The 22450-nt window shown below is 37.8% G+C and overlaps 1 protein-coding gene across 1 annotated transcript in view; it reads right to left on the reverse strand.

Annotated features, from left to right (window-relative positions):
- astn2 (astrotactin 2) overlaps positions 1 to 22450 on the reverse strand; it is a 262503-nt gene that overhangs the window by 31683 nt on the left and 208370 nt on the right. The window contains exons 17-19 of the mRNA XM_032569481.1: positions 21725 to 22047; positions 10037 to 10170; positions 8239 to 8387 (exon numbers count right to left, since the gene is read on the reverse strand). Coding sequence (XP_032425372.1) covers positions 8239 to 8387; positions 10037 to 10170; positions 21725 to 22047 — 606 coding nt within the window. The remainder of the gene's footprint in view (positions 1 to 8238; positions 8388 to 10036; positions 10171 to 21724; positions 22048 to 22450) is intronic.

Below are 22450 nucleotides of genomic sequence, written 5' to 3' on the forward strand. Positions count from 1 at the left end.
TGAATAGAACTAGCATGAAAAATACCTCACTGGATCAATTTTGAGCCATAATTCCTGATCATATGGTCCCTGATAGTGAGCCTATAACTAGACTGACTAAAGATAAATTTGGTTTTCTTTCTGAATCGTAATAGAATGAATTTAAAAACTTTTTGCACATTTTGTTTCCTTGTCTGTTTTGAACAGTCGGGGTAAAGATCTTGTACAAACACCAAAATGTGTCCATTGAATTATACAAACAGCCCTCAGTAAACCCAGCTGGATTATGGATCCTGTCTTTATAATAATGCAAGCCATTTTATTATGGGTATGTATTTGTTTCTCCCACTTTAAAAGCCTGGTATGCTCTGATTCTGGACAGAATGAGACTAATCAATACCGATTTAATGCTTAAATGCATTGAAAATTGATTTTATCCCAGCATCAAATTTGACTGACTCATAATTTGTGCCAGATACAATTTCACTATAACTGATAGGAACAAAATACCCCGTAATAAAAAAAAGACAAATGAAAAGAGGCAATATTCTTATCTTGCTTCAGTAATAATTTTATAATTCCAGCACACATTCATTAGTGAGCTTTTGGCAACACTGAGGGATTATCATAATTATTGAAAAATTGAGAGGAGAAAAAATAAATAAATCAGGGAAGTCTAGACCTGTGGCGAAGGCAGAGACTAACAATGTGCGTGCAAAGAGGCGAAATGGGAAAGGAAGCAAAAAGGAATAAGGACTGCAGAAAGCCTTTGGCCCCCTGCCTGCAATCTGCAATCTGCTGATGGCGAAGCTCGTGACGAGGAGGTGCACAGCGTCCATTTTTAGCGATGAGGTCATCTTTAATTAACAAAACAAAGAGAGTCAGCTGTGTCACTCCAATCTGTTATCTGCACCCATACTCAAGGACACCGTTTATCTCCATATAATTCAATCTCTTTGAATAAGAGCTTATCGACGCATTGGGGTGTATTCTTGGTCTCGGGCAATGATGGAGCTGTTACATAAACAAGGGAGGAGGGGGGGATACCGTTGATTGTGATCACAAAAGACATGTGGAAAGAGCAGAGTTATGTAGAGGTATTAGGCATATGACAGGAGAGGAAAAGCAGAACAAGATCCACATGTCGTGTGTCTCAATAAGCTTGCGGCATGAGCTGGAAGAAGCAAACTGGAACTAAATTAAGGGCAAAGATCAAATGGCTAATCTGTTTCTGAGTCCAATAGTACCAGCATGAGGTGACATCATTGCTTTGGAGTCCTCCATGCTGCTGCTGTCTGGTTCCCCCTATCTCTCTTTTGCTTTGTGCTCTCTCTTTCCTCGTCTCTTCCTGGCTATACTGTCCTAATATGACTCCAATCTTCTCACAATGCAGTTGCTGTTTCCGTTTTTACACAGTGTTCGTAATTAATTTGTGACTAAATAAATCTCACTAAAAAGCCTGCCCTTACAAGTATTGGTGAGTAGGTTTTTGTTTAGTGGTGAATAGGTTTTGATGAGCACAGCCTTATGATGAACGCTTATAAGAAGATTTCACCTATGATCTGACAAATCAATGACACAGTAACTGAAAGCTGGTAATGATGGTATCCAGAAGTACCGTGGTGTTTTTTTGGCAGTTTGCCTTTTACAAGGAACCACTTGCAAAACAGACAAGACAGACAGACACAAAACAGACCTGAAGGATGTTTAAAAATACTCCCTACTCTCTCTTTATCAAAACTCTGTTGTATTATTTTATGAAATACAAATGATGATGTCTGTAGTCTCTGAGATGGCTAAAACTGGACTGTAGTAAGATTAATACCTTTTCACAGTCAGTAATAAATACAAATACAAAGGATTATTACTTACATTACTACATACCCAGATTAAAATTAATCTTTCACGTTATCACAGCGCCATTGACACAGCTTAACATTTTTAAAATCTGTGAGGTTTTGACTCCAAATTATGTGCCTACTGTGAATGTACCTTCACATTTCACAGCTGGTTTGCTTTAGAGAAATGCTGAGCCTCACAATAACACACCAGTGCTCTCTATCTAAATGGTTTTCCAATAAATCCTGGCTCTGCCTTGTTGTGCCATCTAGAGGTCTGTGTAGAGCCCAGTGAAGTCACTCATTTTCTGCATATCCATCACAAATGGAATCCATCATTACTTAAATTTATGGTACATAAAGACTTCTCGTATTTGGAAAGCCCTGACAACAGTACATAAACAAACAATGTAGAATATAGAAAACTGTGGATTTTTTCTTGGCCTGTTGGCTCAATTGAAAGGATAAATAAAACAATAGCATCTATTTTGCATTACAATTTTCATGTAAACTGATACATGAAAAAAATCCCATTAAGAAATAGAAATATAATAATTCATAAATAAACATACAGATCTGTCATATGTTACATTAATGTTGGGGGTGGAGGAATGGATTTAAGGATTAACTTTGAATAATTTTGGAACTTTGGATCTTTTGGGATTTTTTTGCACAAACTTCTCTTGGTTTTCCAGAGATTAGTATGAAACAATAGAACATCCAGAGATCAGCAGTTGTGTAGACAGTAAGGCTTTCTTCATGTCAGAAGGAAGAGGAGAATGGTCAAAATAATTTGAGATTACATACAAAATTATGGTGTTCAAAATTAAGTGGCCTGTGAATGTATATTAGCAATACCAACTGACAGATTGAATCTTTACAACTTTGTGCAAGACCATGGTTAATTCCTACTTCCACAACTGCATTCAACCAGTACTCTTAGCATACACATTGAATCCAATTGAGATGATTCAGGACTTATGCTTAATCCACCAAAAAGGGAGCACATATATCCATTACTCATACAAATTACCTATGACTGTCAAAATTTAATTAAAAATCACTATTGCTTACCAAAAGACTGGCAGAGAAGCAAGGCTTTAAGCCTGTGGTCCCCAACACCCGGACCGTGGACCGGTACCATTTGGTCTGTGGACCAAGTGGTACCGGGCCGCACAAGAAATAATTAAATATTTCCGTTTTATGTATTATTTGAGTCTGGAAGATCTTTTATTTTGAAAATCCTTTAACCGGATTCTCTCGGTTACATCTTGCTCGCCAACATTGAGCTCACAAGCAGCCAAATGAATAAGAAACAGATCAAATGTCTTTGGAAAGCTTCTTTGTGAAGGGGAAAAGGCCCAGAGAAGAGACAGGAGAATGAATTTATCCCGGTAGGTGATTCCCACATTCCAAACCCGCTCTGCATGATATGGTGACCGGCTCTTTAACGAGGCAATGAAGCCTTCAAACTGCTTTGCCACTTAGAGACCAAGCACCCTGTGCATAAGCAACACTTCTCTCATCTTACTCTCATCTCTCATCCGTCCTGCAATCTTACAACTGCAGGACATTGTAAGATTGTCATAAAGGGGAAAAAAGCGGGACCACCAACATGCAGAGGCATAATGGTGTGCGTCAGGCAGGCTTCTTTCACCTGCCTTGTTTAACTTATACATGGACGACCTGTCAAAAGAAATGAACCTCTGCAAAACTGGATGTATGATTGGTGATACTCACTTTATCAATCACTTTATGTATGCAGATGACCTGGCTGTCCTCTCACCCAGTGCTGGTTTTCAGCAGTTACTGAATATCTGCTCTGATTATGGGTTGAGATTTGATGTGCAGTATAATGCTAATAAAACTGTTGTGCTAGTATGTAGGACTAAAGCAGACAAACAACTTTGTTTCCCTGATTTTTTTCTGTCAGTTTTGGAAATGTTTGTTCCAAAACTAAATATCTGGGTCATTACATCACAGAGCTGGTCTGTGATGATGATGACATTTATCGGCAGTGTCGCATGTTGTACACCCAGGCAAACATTCTGGGGAGGAAATTTCATATGTGCACAGATGAGGTAAAAATAAGTCTGTTTAAAGCTTACTGTATATCTTTGTATACAGCTCCTTTGTGGTGTGAATTTAAAAAAGCTAGCATGCAGAAGCTTAAGGTTGCCTATAGTGACTTGCTGAGAAGTCTGCTTTAAAAACCCATGTTCAGCAGCGCAAGTGAGATGTTTTGTAATGCACATGTCAGAACATTCCAGGCACTCGTGAGAAATTTGATATTTAGTAGTTTGTGCAGCTCATTGAACAGTCTTACTGTAATGTTTTCACATCCCTCTCTCAGTGCGCTAAGATACCAGTCGGCTCTGTGGAAACATTGCTATACAAGTGTTTTATAAGATTTTATTTTTATATGTCATCTCTGTGTATCATCTCTTTGTGGACCACGAGTCTGTTGAATAAAGCGATCTAAAAAAAAATTATCTGACGGTTCCTTCCCCTCCCCCACCTGGGCAGCAGCAAAATTGCCAAGTCTTGACCGGTCCGCGGTAATAAACAGGTTGGGGAGACCACTGCTTTAAGCTACCATAACATTGCTTTTTCCTCTAAGTACAGAGGTCTGTACACAAGAGAGTTTTACTACTGGCTGTTTGGTTTGTAGTTCATATAATAGTAATGCAACATGCTATTAAAGCCGGGGATTTCTTATCTATGTTTCCAAAAACCTCAAAGATTAATTTCGCTTTTCCATCACAGATACTTCTATCCACAATTTTCCTTTTCACAATATTTAAGTGTGCATCTGTACTTTGTCCTATTGTCAAAAACTGCAAAGAATTTTGAAAAGTTTTCTTACTGAACTTCTAGAACAGTTTTCTTTACATTCATGCCCCTTTTGACAAGGCATATTGTAAATAACTGAATCTAAATGTGAACAATTTGGCATTGAAATGGATCATTAAGTTAGTGTCTGTAATATTGAATGAAAGGTCTGCTCCCATCCCTATATTCATCTGTCCATCTGTATGTCCATCCATCTTCTGTACCCATGTAGGTCTATCAGGATCATCAAACTCTGGAGAATAATGCAATTCTCCAGAGTTTAATGAGAAAGAGTCATGGTACACCCTGTTGCCAGTCCATCACAAGGCAGCTATAATGTTAACATTATAAAAATGTCAACTAGCATGTGGTGTTCTCGGTCCATCTCCAAGTTTTATACAGAATTTTTGAGAATGTTCGACAGAAGGCCAAAGAGTAATATGTCTGATTCTGATGCAACCCACTACAATGACGTCTGGGAATAACTGGATGTGAAGCCTCCTTAAAAGGCAGGATTTTTTAATGTTCCATTTCAGCTAAATAGAGTTTATCATAAGCTACCAAGAGTGGTATCTTTTCATTTGATAATGAAAGAGGAAACTCAAATGAGCAAAACCAATGAGCAATACAGTTAAAGAAAATTATGTTCAGTGCATAGAGTTTCTAAGACTGTAATTGCATCCATTCATGCAGGAAGCTGCAATGAATGTCAAATCTCAGGCAAAATGTTGGCACATTGCATAATGAGAGCCTTCTTTTTAACAATGACTTAGGTGGTGTGAAAAATAGTTCATAAGCAGGACATTTTTTATTTTAAGTCATGACTGCAGTAATGAGAACTATTCCCACCTATTCATTCAGCAGAGTTAAATTTTCAATGTAATCAAATTATCTACAAACTCAAAAGAAAAAAAAAGTTATGGCCTACAGTTAACTGGTCTTATTTCTGACATCCACCTAAAATGGATTTTTGTCTTACATGTAAGTATGCACGAACGTAAAAATAAAATACACATTTTAGTTGAATACGGACCTCACATTATGAGTTTTGAATGATTTTCCTACTAAACCCCTATACAGCAGGATAAATTTCCAACACTTTGTCTGAATAAGGCCAAAATCATGGGACCCTTGAAATTTCATGAGAAAACGAGTTTATTACCATCATTATATGAAGTACCTTTATGATCAAAGGAGTCAGTCTCCTCTGCTGTTCTATAGAAACATAGCTTTGGAGACACAGGGAGGGCAATATCCAAGTGTATGAACATCCTCACTCTTTGCCATCTGTATGAGTGTGCACATGGCTGTATGTGTGTGCTCAGCGAGTGACTCATACTCAGCATGGTTGAGTGGAGTGTCTGACTATCTCATTTCGCTTACATGCCTCAGTCTGAAGCAAGGTTTTCATTCTTCACTGGGTGCCAATTTAGCCACAGGTTCTTCAAACATGAGCACCAACTGACTATCGTTTTCATATATTAAATTTTTTTTTATGTCAATATTTAAAAATATTAGTTTTTGGTAATCTGATTGTGTTTCTCCATTCTTCCTCTTCTATCTACCTAACTGTTACCTCTGTCCTCCTCAGCACCATAGGGAATGGAACCTTTTCTCACTCTCCTTCCCAATTCTGGAACTCCCTCCAGAAAACTATAACATTGACTCTCTTTTGCTTTTAAAATCACAACAAAAAAACAACAAACGAGAAACTTCGTGTCTAATTTTTTTTATAATATTACCTTATTTTAGGCTTGGACACCTAAAATAGGTGTATCCCTTCACATTGCCCTACACTGCCAAATACCTTTACAAGCTTAAGCTCTACGGTTTGTGATTTTACCATGTGATTATCAAACATGGTTCAAAGTCATTCTGTTCAACAAATCTTTGACGTGTAACCACCTTAAAAGTCTGGAAAGGAAGCCATGATTACACAGGCCTTAGTTCAAATCATCCAACCACCTTGAAAATTATGAAAAAGAAGAAGAAAAACACTTGCTATCCATAAAATGGCTAAGACGCCCTTAAAAAAGCTATTTATCCCCAAAATTTGAATTCCAGTGCCAATTTTTTCCCTCTTAATTTTATTTTATTTTTAAAATAAATCTGGCCTTACAATCTTACTGAATCACATGTTGCAGAAAACAATGTTTATTTTTATTTCTACATAAAAATGTAGAAAACCTTTCCATTATGTATATTCCAGGCACATAGTTCTATTTTAAAGCACAAGAGTAACTCTTTCCTTCAGTTGTTAACTTAAAAGAAATTTGACTTTTCAATGTAATGCCTTGAAATTGGGCCTCTGTCTCTTTAAGAAGCCTCTGCTCTTTCCGACACTCCACCTTCAGTACGTCATTATAACAACATTCTTCTATCAAGCATTTAACATAGTTTTTTTTTTAACCAGTTTCACTGAGAAGTAGTAGTAGGATGAGCTCTGCAAATGTGCAGTTCCACCACAGGTTTGCTAATTGCTGCTGCTTGTCTAAAGGAGCTGAGTGGGGGATTTGTAGGGGAGGTGTTTTCTGTAATGTGGAAGCTTGGCAAGGAGACTGCAGCTTGGGGGAGGAGCTTTGTCAAATAGGCATTGTTTGGTTAAACCACTAATTCTCTGCATCCAGAATAGCTACCAAGAGAGATTAAAGGATTTCTAAAACATACATAACAAAATCAAAGCAACACTCCAGGTATGTTTTTGATGACAGGATAACATTATAACATGATATAAATATCAAAAAAGTTGATTTTACACAATACTGCCACTTTAGATAATCCTTGCCCTAGCCCTAGGCAGCCATGCTTTACTAAAAGTTTAATTTTCAGTTTACATAAATAAAAGTTATTAATGGTAAATAAATTAGAGAATCGCAAACAATAAATTGCAACAGTGACATTAAAAGTTGAAAACGACTACTCTAAAGTTGAACTTTGGCTCTGTTGCAACACCATTTACAACAAGAGTAGTGACTGGCAAATAGAAAAGTGAGTCACCCTCGCCATCTGCCCCTTCATGCCTCACCTCTGCCAGCATGTGTGTGCCTAGCTGTCTGGGGCCTCTCTTTGCTCACTGGTGCCCACGCTTCATCAGCATCACTTCCGGCTGTGATGGATGGCTTGTCTATACTTCTCAATGTCCGAGGCCACTTTTTTTCCCACACCACCTAGTTTCTTGATTGGATCTGGCTTGTTCCTATGACTCATACCGGCCCTGATCACAACAATGACCATTCCCTTGACCTGCAAATACAATTGCCAGCACCACTCACAGTATTTGGACAACCTCCTTTACGTCATACCATGTCCTCAAGCAAATGTTTTATATGTGGTTTGTATACAATGCCAATTCCTCCACCTTCTTTTTATAACACAAAGTTATAGTCTAGCTTCATGCTTAGAAGAAGTTTTAAACTTAGGAGCAACATGAGCAGAATCATCATTATCTATATTTCAGGGATAATTGCTCACAAGATCACTATTGACATACAAACCTTGTGTAAGTCAAATGTGAAAAAACATAACCAAAAATAAAACAAAGTTTATAAAATATAGTTAAGAAACTAGCTTTAAAATTAATCTTTTCTACCTGTGTAGATTTCTGCTTCTGAAGGATCCTCCACACGTTTATGTTGAATGATGTAGTCAGAAACTTTGCAGCCAATAAGTGGCTCCACATCCATCCATTCCAGGGCCACTGTTGTGCTTGAGGGCTCCAAGTTAGGGGCTAGACGCATTCTAAAATAACACAGGAAGCAAAACAGTCAGCATTTAAATTACAGTCACTCTGGCTGTTACGGTTGGTATTCTAATTTGATTAATGCCCTATTGTGTTTATTTGCAGTTTTTTTTACTCGCTTTGGTGCAATTCTCAAAACAGAACTGAAATTCTCAAAAGTATTTGTTCAATCTTCATATCATTGTATCACTTGTGCACATCAACAAATCAGTTTCTCATTTATTTGAGCAAGTTGCTAATGCTTTTGTACATCATGCAAGTGATAATGTACAATTCTCAGTACATTTCAATTGCTTATGGCATGTTGATCAAAATGCATTATATGGGCCTCTGTTGAATTGTTTTTTCCTTTTCCTTTATGTATCATAATGACATGGTCTGTCAACAAATTACAGTAAAAGTGTAAATTTGAATCTTGTCCAGTCTCTTGCCATTGATCTCCAACAATTACAATTTACAGTACTTGTCATCAAAACTTTAGCCATAGTTTACAACAGAACACCCCTTCATAGTATGTTGTTATATTGACAACATGACTAATCAATTTGACTGTCTTATCCATATGCAATGAAACATGGGCTTGTCATTCTGAGGCACTGACACATTCTTTGAAAGATATTTAATTCTGAGAGATGAACTAAGGATTTTGAGAAAGAAATTTGCTTTTGCAAGCAGACATATGCCATGCATAGGTGTTTGTACGAATTGTTTTAAGAAATGCACTGTTTACAAATGTCAAGAATGATTCAAGAAATGCACCAAAATGACTGAGAAAAACTGTAAGCATCTGTTTAGAAATTAGTAATTGAAATGACATAGATCACACAAATAGTGCAATTTCAACAAATAAACTTTTAAATAATGAGCACAATACTATTAAACATTTGTTTGATATTGATCTGAAGTGTAGTGTATTCGCAACTAGATTCTTTATTATCATTTTAGCATGCCATTGTTAGCAAGAGATACTAATATAATATGCCTATAAGTTCATATGAACACAAATTCAGAAGTTAGCCCATTCTCTCTTCTTTCATATTCAAATTTAATGTGGCTAGCATAACAACTTGAATATATTACAGTTTGTTCATATTTTTGCCTTTGGTATTCTTTTAAAAACCACTAAATAGCATGTACACTATGAAAATGTAAACTAAAAATAAAGTGCTTGTTATTTACAATGGGCAAATAACACTGGGATATACAAAAAAAGGAACAACATATTTTGTATGAAACAAACACAACCACAGTCAAAGGTGTCTATTCAAATTCTAGTTTCAGTCATAAATTAGATGCCTGAGCAATAGCTCTGTCCTCTCTGGTTGCTTTTTCAACCCACTACTTTTTTTGTGGAAGTCCTCATGACAGACATTTCTTGAGAGAATGACTCACAAAAGCCTTAGGAGTATTATTAGGGCACCTTGAATGAATGTGTTCTTTTAGGAGAGGGAGAGTGTGAAGTCAGCTAACAGTTATTAGAACTTCAGGGACCAGGCTTTTGTCTACAACATTCTTAGGAATCAGTAGAGGTAGGTGTGTGGGGGTGTGTGTGTCTGTGTGCATATACTAATTTATAACCAGTGCATGAATTAAGAAAACCTCTCTTTGGTATGAAAGCCTACATGTCCTGGTTTCACCTCACACTTACATTGGCTGCCTGAGGGGACTGCAGTTAGGCAGGCCGTCTTTGCTGAAGGCACTCAGGTCACAGCGACACCAGTTATCAATGACATCGCCCTTTCCAGCACACCAGTATGAGCTCATTGTGGCGCTCTTGAAGGCCTGTAAAGGGTAACAGGTGAGAGAAATGCAATTATCTCTTGGAACATGTGTTCCGTCTCCATCAATGCTTAGCCCATCCCCACCGGAACCCTTTCAACCAATCCCATTGATACATATAGTTATTTTCCATATGATGGCCTTCCATCATTTCTCTCAGTCTGCTTGACAGACAGACAGACAGACAGACAGACAGACAGACAGACAGACAGACAGACAGACAGACAGACAGACAGACAGACAGACAGACAGACAGACAGACAGACAGACAGACAGACAGACAGACAGACAGACAGACAGACAGACAGACAGATAGATAGATAGATAGATAGATAGATAGATAGATAGATAGATAGATAGATAGATAGATAGATAGATAGATCATTTTGAATATCCTCAGTAATTAAGCATGGCTCACTTAGAATAATTTAAATATAACATATTGTTCACACCTCCAATCAGTCACAAAAAGAAAGCCCTAGACCTATACACTTCCCCCTACATGCAGACTGACCTTTTTATTTCCACCTTTCCCAATTACCGGATGGCAGGAAGATCTCACCAGCACCAACAAGCTTACACTCCTATATCATTGATGCACTGTTACTTTTATGATGGATATGTGAGAGCAGTGTCACTCCTCACCTCCCTCATTCTATGTGCTTCTGTGCGAGATCTGCTAGCGTTGCTGTCAGTCTGACTGAGGCGGGGATGGAGGGGGTTGGGTAGTGAGATATTAAGAGGTGACATCATCTCCTAACATCTCCTTGTGCTACTTCATTAACGGGCAAAAAGGGAAAAAAGTCAAAGGCAGAAGCTCAGTCATCCTCTAAAAGGCAGCAAAATGCCAATATAACCGTCAAAGCAATAAAGTATAATGTCAGGGCTTTTCCTTAAGCCATGGACATGATATAGAGTGACTTCCAGGGAGTTTGCAAGCACTTCTGCTCCCCCTAGTCACACTATGGATCAATAGAGCTCTCAGTTATTTATATGCTTTAACTGGTTGGTAATGCTGTCTCATGCATACTGCTTTTGAGATGCTTGATCATGGTCACAAAAAAGACACTGAACCATGCAGAAAGATAGTCGCAGCATACCAGGCACCCAACACAGAGGACCGAATAGACTCTTCTTTTTTCAGACACCATGACGTTCAATAATCAGAAAGCAAAGGAAAAGATGAGATGCCATATTACTCAAAGAAAATTGCGCACGATGTACACACGCATGCAACATAATATTGATTCTAAGTTATCTGTTTCATGTTTCATTTCACTGAAGATATGCCACCAAAGATTTTTTGCAATGTGGCAATTATTGAAAGTGACATTTGAGGTGATTATCCTAAGTCCTCACATGACTAAAAGGCAGCCTAGAAAAAACAGAGTCAGGGTTTAAATGCAGAAGCTGATGTTTTTACTCCGTCAGACTACCACATACCTGCTTTTGTCTGAATGGCTTAGGAGGACAAGGTGTCAGCAAAATAAGTCACCCTGCTGCCGATACTTTTGGTCATAATTTTAGAAAAGCTTTTGTTCCATGAGCACTGCAGTTCACACAGGCCAGGAACACACGACATAAACTATTGCTACATAGTCAAAGCAACAGCGACTGAAATATAACAGCAAATATAGACACATTTACTCTACTATTCAGAAGGTTTTAAAAGTGAAATGCTTTGAAGGTGCAACAGGGCTAGATGTTCCACAAAATTCATATTCTCTCCCGATACACACGAAACATGTTTTTTAATAAGCATATATGGCAAAGTAGAAAAAAATTGCAACTTTGACATTTCCACAACATTACATTGTGAGCTGTGGAAGAAGCTCAAGATTTTTTCATGGGAACCAATTCCTTCCAAAACCACTTGGTTTCACTCAAGCATTTTGAGAGCACTAGTGACCTAAATGAGCAGGAGAGGAAAAACTGAAAAAAGAGGGAGTGAGGCTGGAGAGCCCATGAAAAATAGGACAGTCAAAAAAACAGCAAGATGCAGGAGGAAGAAAAGGTGCAAAAAAGGACTCTTAAGCCATTAAAGCAATTCCCTACTTTACAATGAGGGTAGAGGGGATCCCTCAGAGATCAACCTCTTCTCATTAAACAAAATGTACTCCAACGTAAGCCCCTCTAACTGCTACTGCAGAATGAACAGTTACTGTAGAGTGCTAAGCAAAGACTGCAAACCATGAACATATAATGACCCCATGAAAAAAAGAAAATGTCAGGACATCTCAACCCCCTTGCACCCATGTGGTTAACTGCTGCCGGAAAACACCAACAGCAGGAAACTTGCCACCCCATGTCAACAGGAGGTACACCACAGACAAAGGCATCACAAAAATCCCAGACCCTGGGTCCATGTATGCACAAAGAATAGATAAATATGAGAAATGACCCCACTACAAAGGGCAAAAGAGAGAAAGACCACAGAACTGCCATGTGCTTACCACCCTCAGATTCTTAGAAAAACCTCATATGGGCATGTGCGCTTGATTGCATGGCTGCACATGGGAAACACAGACAAAGCGATCACCACCGTGTTTATGTTTAAAGAGTAACGCAAGCCAGTCTTCACTGGGTAAACAGGGAATCTAATTGTGGTTAAGGGAATGAGGTGGGGAGATGTGTGGGGCCACATAGGAGGTAAAACAGAAATGAAGGTTTATGGACAGAGGAAGAAAAAAAAAGAAAAGCAGTTGCAAAGCAGTTGCATATATGTGGAAAGTGATAACGTGCTAAATGTCTAATGGTGAAGATAAGGGACATGGATGGAAGAAGAAAATTCTTTAGAAAGATGAAATGAAAAGATGAAGGAATCTAGACAGAGTACTTCTATAGTCAGAGTACAGTTAACAAGAGGTGGGTAATGTAGGTTTCATTAATTAACCACAATTCATACATTCGGTTTCATTGATTAACCACAATTCATACATTCCACAGAAACTTCAAATTCATTCCCTATACATTCTGCGTTCACCAAACAAGAGCATGAAACAAATCGTAACTACTTGTGCTTCATATTAAAACAATAGATACTTTGACAAGGATAGATCCATCAAAGCCTTGATAGTAACCATGTTGGACAGTTCAAGGGCAAAGACAGATTTCTTTTCAGGGACTGGTGACATCCCTATTGTTCCAGCGGCTACACTGATCTTAGCACTTCCCAAATATGCTGTGATTCGTATGCAGGGAACTTACTTGTGATCAACAATTTGATATTTAAATGCAATAATTTTCTGCAGTGTATATAAGATGTTACAAATAAACAGCGAGACCAATTACCATAAACAACTTCAGCCATGTGAAGACAAAGTCTTGACGTCATTTAAACCATGCAGACTCAGTGGCTCCAAATCACAAAATGAACCTTTCACTTTCATAGAAACCCTGTTGTGACTTACAAGAAGCCAAGTGAGGCCATTGTGACCTCCTTACTGTATTAATCTGTTTGTCTAGTCTGTGCTGACCAAATTACTGTCTGTATTCTGAGGCTAATACACAAAAACACTGGCCAGCTGGCCCACAGTATTGATTTATAAGATAATCACCAGTGGTGGAATAGAGTCTAAGTCAGAACACACAGCAGATCATCGGTGTGCGCATGTGTGTGTGCACCCACATCAGTGCCTTTATGGGACTTTTCCAATCATTCAAGGGTAATGGTGTTAACAAAGAAGCCAATGGGCTGCTTCTAGGAACCTTATCAGAGGTAGCACTTCCAGGAAATTGTGCACTAAGGGCAGCTGGTGGGTTGGTTCATCCAGAGGTTGATGGGGGATTGACGTGTCGCATGACAACTCCCAATCACCACATAGGGTTTACCTTTCTGGAAAGGTAACTCAATGTAAAAATATTCTAAACAAATGTGAGATGTCATGCAACATTACTTGAGTTATCAAGAATACTGTGACAATAGAGTTCTAAAATATAACCCAGTGACCAAAAAAAGAATAACAATGCAATCCAATCCAATAAATTAGACAAAGAAATTAAGATCAAAATGGCCAAAACCTTATAATGTCAAATTTTCAATAAGTTTTCCTTAGCTAAATCAAGACACGGGAAGGCTGTCCTTTGACAGCCATAAACAAATTTGGTCAACTCATTCTTTGAACTATTTATTGTCAAAGCAGATAGATCATGACACATAAAATATTGCTGAAATTGCCTCACCTTTGCTTTAGGCTAAGGATCATCGGCTTAGTTTAGGTGTAGCAAAAAGTCAAATAATATGCTCCTGGTGATGTAATACTTTTTTGAGGTCAAGAAGATGGTATATAGTGGACACAAAGCGAATGACTGAATCTGATCAATGACCAGCAATATTACCTTCTGTGGCAGTGTAGCTGCATTCTTGGATTCAAAAGTTAATGTGTGCATCAGACTGGAAGAAGTGCTGCTCTTGACCTATATGACTGTATGCTACCAGAATGAAAGTACCATCTGCACACCCCAAGTTATTTTCCTTTAGGCTCTGATTATATTTCTGTGCCAAACTCCAGCTTGAGTGGATTTACATTATTGCTTAGGTACAATCTTTCTAACATATGGAAACAAATCTGTAGGGGTTTTGCTTCAGTCAAAAATGCAATTTTTATGTAATACTGAACTAGTCATTATTTATTATTTAAACTCTGTGCTGAACAGAGCCTAAGGATGTGGACACAGTGATCTGTACGCCTTGTCCTGCCGTACATCTTCAAAGTATGGTGGGGATTAAGATTTGGTTTGGAAAAATATAGCTATATGGTGATATTACTGTTGAATGGATCAACAAGATGGGAGAACATCATGCACACTCAGATTCATCCAGACACATTAAAACTCTTGGAACAATATTTTGCCTTTCACAGCAACAATCCAACCAGCCTTTCATACGTTTTTCAAGCAAGTTTTTAGATCTCAGATCAGTTATGGTGTGGTACAATTACTGAAAAAAAATTAAAGAAACCTTTAAAGGGGGTCAATAGGTTGCTTAATACACACAGTATCTGAAAAGACAACATTTTTGGGAAAAAAAGCAAAACAAATACAGACATAATAGTTTTGCCTAACTTAGTCTAAGCCTGTTGATGCTTCTTGCATATCATTTAATTATGAAGTGTTTCAAATATTCAGTCTGTAATATGTATTGTCTAAACACTGTGTGCAGTGCTGGGTCTGTTAAGATTTTTATTTTTTTATTTTTTATAAAATGACCTAGGTCACAATTGTATCAGTAAACCTCCTGCTGTTAATTCTTGGTACATGCTCGTTTGCCAACAGCACAGTACTCAGTTGTTGCCTATAACATTTTACAACTCTGAAGAATAAAGTGAGAGGAATCATTGATCATTCCTCTTTGCTCAAACTCTTTGTTGTCCAGAATCCTTGAGTTTTGTTTGAAGTTTCTTCAGCAAAACCTAAATGTTTTCTGTTGATTTTTGATCTGAGGACTGAGATGGCAATGGAGAAAGGTAGATTTTATGGCTGTGTTGATTGGGCAATAAGTTTTGTATCTTTATCCAGTTAAAAAACAAAAAGACAAGCTTGCAGCCATATAAGTATACACTTCAAATATTTTCAATTATTTGAAAGAATATATGATACCATTGTTTCCGACAAGGCCCTTCAGAAAAAGAAACAAGCCCATATGTATCTTCCATTACACATAGCAGAGGGCATGGATGATTTTTTTAGTAATTGATCCCATTTCACTTGTAACTTGGAGGGTTTCTTATAGAAAGTCAAATGCTATTCTCAACTAAGCCAAGTCTTTTTAACATTTTTCCGAAGTTGCCCCACTTTGCCTCAGTTCTCTAACATTGAAATTGAAGCATTTCTGTACCTTCCCAAACACCATGTTTACTATGTGGTAATAAGATAAATATGTCTTATTGCCCAGAATAGTGATCAGTGAGTCAAGGAAATAGACTCTGTGTCATGTCACACCTATAATGAACACTGTGGATTACTAATTGAACACTGTGGATTACTAATTAGAAATTTCTAGAATCTCCAATCATTTTTATTACCATGGATTTGTTGGATTTGTAATTCATTGTGAGATTGTCTACTTCAATAAAGACTCAACCTATTTTTTAAGTTGTTTTTTTTTTATATCAACATATTTGTCAGTGTCTGTAAATTGCTTTCTGTGCCTATGCACTTGAGCTTAATCCTTCTACCTCTCCCATTTTGAACCTGCCACCTTATATCTATTTCAAATGCAGTTTTGCTGAGAGGAAGCACGGTAGTGGCCAATGGGCAGAGTATAGAGCATTCTGACCCATTAGACTCAAAACCAATTTGTTCAAAAGGTTTGCCATAATTCAGTCATAGCAACCCAGGGGCTGAGGGACCACAGGCAATAGTTTACTTATTTATGGTCTGAGCTCTTTTTCCCTGGCATCAGACCACATGTCGGAGTCAGTGTTTGCATGTGTGTATAACCATGACCACCTAAGTCAAATCAAATCCAATTCCACAATTCCTTTCAGTACAAATTGTTTGAAGACAAAGTCTAAACTGAACAAAGCCAAAAAAAACAACTTGGGAAATATGTATCTTTTGAAATACGTTATCACTGAAGGATCACCAAATGTACCGATAAATTATACAGGGAAATATTTACAGTTTCTGCATGCAAAAATGGGCATATATTATGGATATTTAGTTTGTTTTTGCTTTTTTTGTCAGATATATCAGGTCATAAACAAGGCTTTCTATCAGACAAATATTATTTTGAGTGAATACAACATTTATTGTTTTATGATATTTAAATGGTAATGTCATTTATGACAGAAAAAAGTACCGTTGAAACCATCCTGACCCTATGTGAAAAAGTTATTGTCCCTTAAACCTAGTAACTAATTGTGCCATGGCTGGCGACAAGTATCATCAACAATTCATGATAACTGGCGATGAGTATTTTCAATAATTCTGCTCCACTCTTTTTTGCTGAATTATCTTTTTGACGCCCTCCAAAACCGCAATTCAAAAGTGGACTTGATGTGCTATGAGCATTGGTCCAAATACTCTTTAGGTCAAGGTCATAAAATGATGGCCAGATATTAATTTCAGTATTTTCTAACAGACAACAGAATTTACAATTATAGTGAATCAAGCAGGTTCTGAAGAAGCAAAGCATCCCCAGAACATACTTAACTGTTGGTATGGCGTCTAATTCAGAAATACTGTTAGTTTCCACTGACAATAGCAGGTATATTTTTATTTCATCAGACCACAATATTCCCAGATATCTGGGGATTATGAAGGGAAATATCAGAAAGGCCATTATGAGTTTCGTGGAGAGAAGTGGGGGTTCTTTGGTCTGCAATGAATCATTATGTCATTGACTTCATTTCTCATCTCTTGTGGAATTTCCTTAGACTTCTCGTAGCCCGTTTCATATTGTCATATGGATTTCATTTAAGTATTTCTCAATTATTCTGGTCTGGTAATATTCTGGCTAGGGTGTGGCTTGTGAAATTAAATTCAGCCTTCCAGAAGTGGGGATTAATCACATGATTTAACAATGGGGGTGATTACTTTTTCAGAGAGGACCAGAATGATTAAAATCTTAACTTGGTAGAAACTGCAGTTTGTCTGATAATACATTTTCCTTCAGGATGATTAGACAAAAAGAAAAAAAGAGGAAATCTGCAAATGGTGAAATATGTTTTCACAGCACTGTACTAAACCAAAAGTTACTGAGACATTTGAGGTCTTAAAAAAATTATCTCATACATCCCATCCGGTGTTTTCGACTATGAAATTGTTCTATCGGAATTTGTTTCACCTCTCTCTTCATTAGTCTCTTATAACTCACAGCAAATTATGTCCAAATAAATATTTCAAAACCCAATTTCCAACATGCAGAAACTAAGAAGAATGACTACTATGTAGGTAGACCATACTTAATATTAATTTCAGTTTCTTTTTATTTCTAGTAAAGGTCTTTAGAAAGAAATGGCAATAAAACCATTGTCCATACCCCCTTCTGGGTTAACATGGAATATATATGAGAGAGCCGTGTCCTGTCAAACTGCCAGATAGCATAGTTGAGGTCACTGAAAAGATACCAGCAGCTGAAAAAAGAGCGAGGAATGAAGCCAAAGTGAAAGTGACATATCTAATGAAGCCAGATACAAGGCATTTACAGACACATTTATTCAAATAGAAATGCACATTCAGATAGAATCTAAGTCCATCTAACCATATACTGAACTTATAAGCTTCTATTTTATTGCTACCATTGATTCAGGGTAAAGCGGGAAAAAAAGAGGCCTTATTTCTAAGAGAGCTTTTGCAGCATGGCAGCTGTCTTTCCCCATAGACTCAGCCAAGTAGAAAGACAGTCTCAAGTGAAATTGTGTGTGAGAGACAGATGCACACATGAAGATGAAGCGACGGAGCTGTGTATGTAGACAGACAGGTTGCTGCGAGTCTCTAATGCAATATACGTATCTGCCATTGTGATGTGCAGCAGCTTTGGCCAAGAAGAGAAGAAAATGCAAGCAAAAAAGTAGCAGAGTGATGTACTCCCTGACCTCCGCAGAGGTTGATGACATCAATAAGAGGCTAATAATCCTGCCTCAAGCCAGCTCAGAGGGGTACCTTAGTCTACTGCGGTACTAGTCTTTTTCTCGCATGCCTTCAGAAGACCAAGGATAGTTTTGGGGTAGACAAAAATAAGGGTAGTTAAGTGGTTGGAACAGCACGATGAGGAGACATTTTTGCACTTCCTCACATTTAGGTATTGACTAGGCCCGCTATGGGTTGTCTGCTATTGATTGCCCCTCCTACTCTTTGGGGCTGTGGTGCTTGTTATGAGAGGCACGTACAGAGGTTAATGCTGTGCGTGTGCTTTCTGAATGCACTTATCCATATTTACATGGATATTTATGGAGATACCTAATCAGATGCATGCTTTACGGATGTTGAACATTTCTGAGTCACCTGTTTTTGCTTCCCTTCTTGCGCAAATAGATTGCAAATATACCAGATATGAGCTTCCGAAGATGAACACTAAATGTAGCACAAACAGGGCAAAATGTGGTCAACTAAATGTCAAGTGAAGCCAGAGCCTCTTCCTAAATTAGGCTTCTGGAAAACAGATCTGATGTGATTAACTTTCACTGTAAAAAAAAAAAAAAGAAAGAATCCAAAGACATCTTATACAGAATGAATCAGAAACACAGCATGTGGCTATTAAGATGATGTTACATTCAGCAGTGCATCCTTGTTTTAAAACACCGATGAACACACATTCAGACACACTCACATTCATACACGCAGACTTCCCCACAAGTGAAAAACCATGATGTCATCTTTTTATGCCGCCTGTATTACAGTACTCCTTTCCAGTGATCAAAGTTAACCAACTCATGCCCTCTATAGGTGAGGTGCAACAACTGCACCTGACATTAATTTAATGCTTCAGAGGAAACAAAATATACACAGTTTACAAGTGTTACACCGCAGTCATACTATATTAGATTACATTCCAAGCAAAACATGCCAAACAGTGTGCTAGCACCTTCTGAATAAGCAGCAATGAACACAATTCGAATTGTTTTTCCAAGCACTTACATGTTCATTCACATAATTAAATAATAAAAATGCTGTACTTTTGCAAAGTAGCCAAGTTCCATAGTAAATCTACAATTAAATTGTTTTATTTAATATCATGATATATAGTACCCAGCAAAAGTATCCATAGCCCTTTAAGAATTTCACATAACATTTTTGTCCCATATGTTCAGCCTCTCCAACTCAAACGTTTTCAGAACTATCATTCACTACATCTGCAAGTCCTTTGAGGTATACATCTACCAGTGTCAAGTTATGAAAAAATTTGTGTATTTGTTTCAGTAAGGAACATGCAAGCCAACTAATTCCTCTCCAAAGACAGTATATTAAGACCCCTGGGACCTGGTCAAACATGGTCATGAGACCTGAGTTCAGCAGAAAAAAACTTAATCAACTCATGTTCAGGAATAGTTTTATACAACACAATGAGTGTCAACAAAATAACAGCTGGATAGTCCAGAGCATGACACAGCTGGTTCCTGTCCCAAATATATACCCTAATAATACCTAACATTATCAATTAAGCTTTTCTGGACACTGTTCTAAACAATAATACTCAGTAGTACGTGTGCAGATTATCCAGACAGAGTTTATTATCAGCAGAATGCTCTTCCTGCCAGATTTGACCCAGCAGGTTATTTTTATCAAAGACACTGGGTCACAGCTGATTTACACCACCAGTTACAGCTGACACCTTAAACTGGTGGTCAGAAAAGTATTCACATTCCTCCAAATCGCACCCCTTCTAAATAGCTCAACACCACCTTTACACCTCTAGAGACAGAAATTATGGTGGGGAGAATCTGAAAATATCAAAATGTGAATGTTTCTACAGATTCCCAATTAAATATAGGTCTAGACATTGAGGCATTCTAACACATACAGCATATTTCTAACTAAACCTTCCCGTTGTAGTTCTGGCTGTATGTTTAGGGTTATTGTATTTGCAGAAGTTAAACCTTTGCCCCAGCCTCAAATCTTTTGCAGCCTCTATCAGACTTTCCTCAAGAATTACCCTGTATTTAACTTTGGTGATTTTACAACAAATTCTGTCCACCTTTCCTATGCCTGCTGAAATAAAGCATTCTTACTATGTCAGCCATGCATTAGTCTTCTAACATGTTCTGCAGGCGGAGCAAAATTATTCATGTTTGGCACTATCTTCCACATCTGCCATGTTCCCTAAAACCAGGGCACAAATGTGTGTACTCTTTTTTTCAACACAGACTCCTCATGCCACTCTTCTCTACCGACCGGTGATGCATGATTAATGTTTGTCCTGTCAACAAATTCTCCCACCAGAGCAACAGATCTCTGTGGCTCCTCCAGTGTTACTATGGGCCTTTTCACTTCTGCTCTGATTAATGCTCTACTTGTCCATTTCAGGTGTCTTAATAGGCTTGCAGTTGTGTCATACTATTTCCATTTTCAGTTGATGGACTGAACAGTGTTCAGTGAGATGTTCAAATTTTAGGGTTTTGTTTCATAACTTAAACCTGCTTTAATATTATCTAGAACTTTCTCTCCAGCTTGTCTACTGTGTCCTGTGTGATACCTTTTGTTCACTAATGCCCTTTATTAAACCTCTGGAGCCTTCTAAGAACAGCTATATCAATGCTGAGATTAAATTAAACACAGGTAAACTGTTTGTTTAATTTTTAAATAGGTGACGTTTGAAGACAATTGGTTGCACTAGATTTTATCTAAGAGTATCAGTTTAGAGACTGAATACATTGAAGGCACACTGTCCATTTTATTTGTAAAAAGTCAGATTTTTCCAAAGTCAGGCACTAAAATAAATTGAAGTTTGTTATGTGACAAAATGTTGCACTATTCAAAGCATTTGTATTTTTTGCAAATCACTACATATCTAAAAGTAGGTCAATTTGATCAGTTTTATTTTTGCTTTATCTCATTTGGTTATTTTTTTTTCTATTTAATAGTATAATGAATAATTCATTTGTGTCTCTCTCACCTCTTTGGTGATGTTGTCTTGGATCAGGCTGTAGAGTGGCACAACCCTGCTGACTTCAAGGAGGACAGGGATAGGAGAAGGCTGTTCCCCACTCCTACCATTACCATTACGGGTTCTCCCTGACCCTCCTCCCATCATGCCCTGGTGATGGCACAGGTGGCAGCCAGAGGGACAGCTGCCCTTTTCTTCACAGCGGATCTCTACGCCATTTACCAGGTCATCTGACAGCAGCTGGCTCTTCTGTAGAGCTAACAAGTAGTTGATAAAGGGAACAGACTTAATCTCCCGTCGCCCTACGCTTCCGACTCCCTGGTCTGTTGCCTCTGGAAGAGCATGGAAAAGAAAAATAGAGGGTGTGAAATTATCAGATATCACTCCTTGATGCAATAGATTGTGACTGTAAGAAAATCACAGCAAATCACTGCTTGGAGTAATTTTTGGCTCCAAGCAGTTTATGCTCTGTTTTCGATCTTTATGGCTGTTTTGTTCTTTATTAGCAGTTACATCAATTCCCATGTTTTTTTGTTTTGGTTTGGGGATTTTTTGTAATTTTTTTCAATGGCCCAGAGGCACTCTTAGTAGTGTTTCCAGACATAAAACCAAAAATCCTAAATTAACTATATGCATTTTTTGTTGTGACACAATTACCAGGATATTAAAAGTTGGTGCACTTAAATTGACAGCAAGTACCTTGTGATTAAAATCATAGGATTTTGTTAGCCGAAA

This window comes from Xiphophorus hellerii, chromosome 8, assembly GCF_003331165.1.
Source record: "Xiphophorus hellerii strain 12219 chromosome 8, Xiphophorus_hellerii-4.1, whole genome shotgun sequence".
Lineage (NCBI taxonomy): Eukaryota > Metazoa > Chordata > Actinopteri > Cyprinodontiformes > Poeciliidae > Xiphophorus > Xiphophorus hellerii.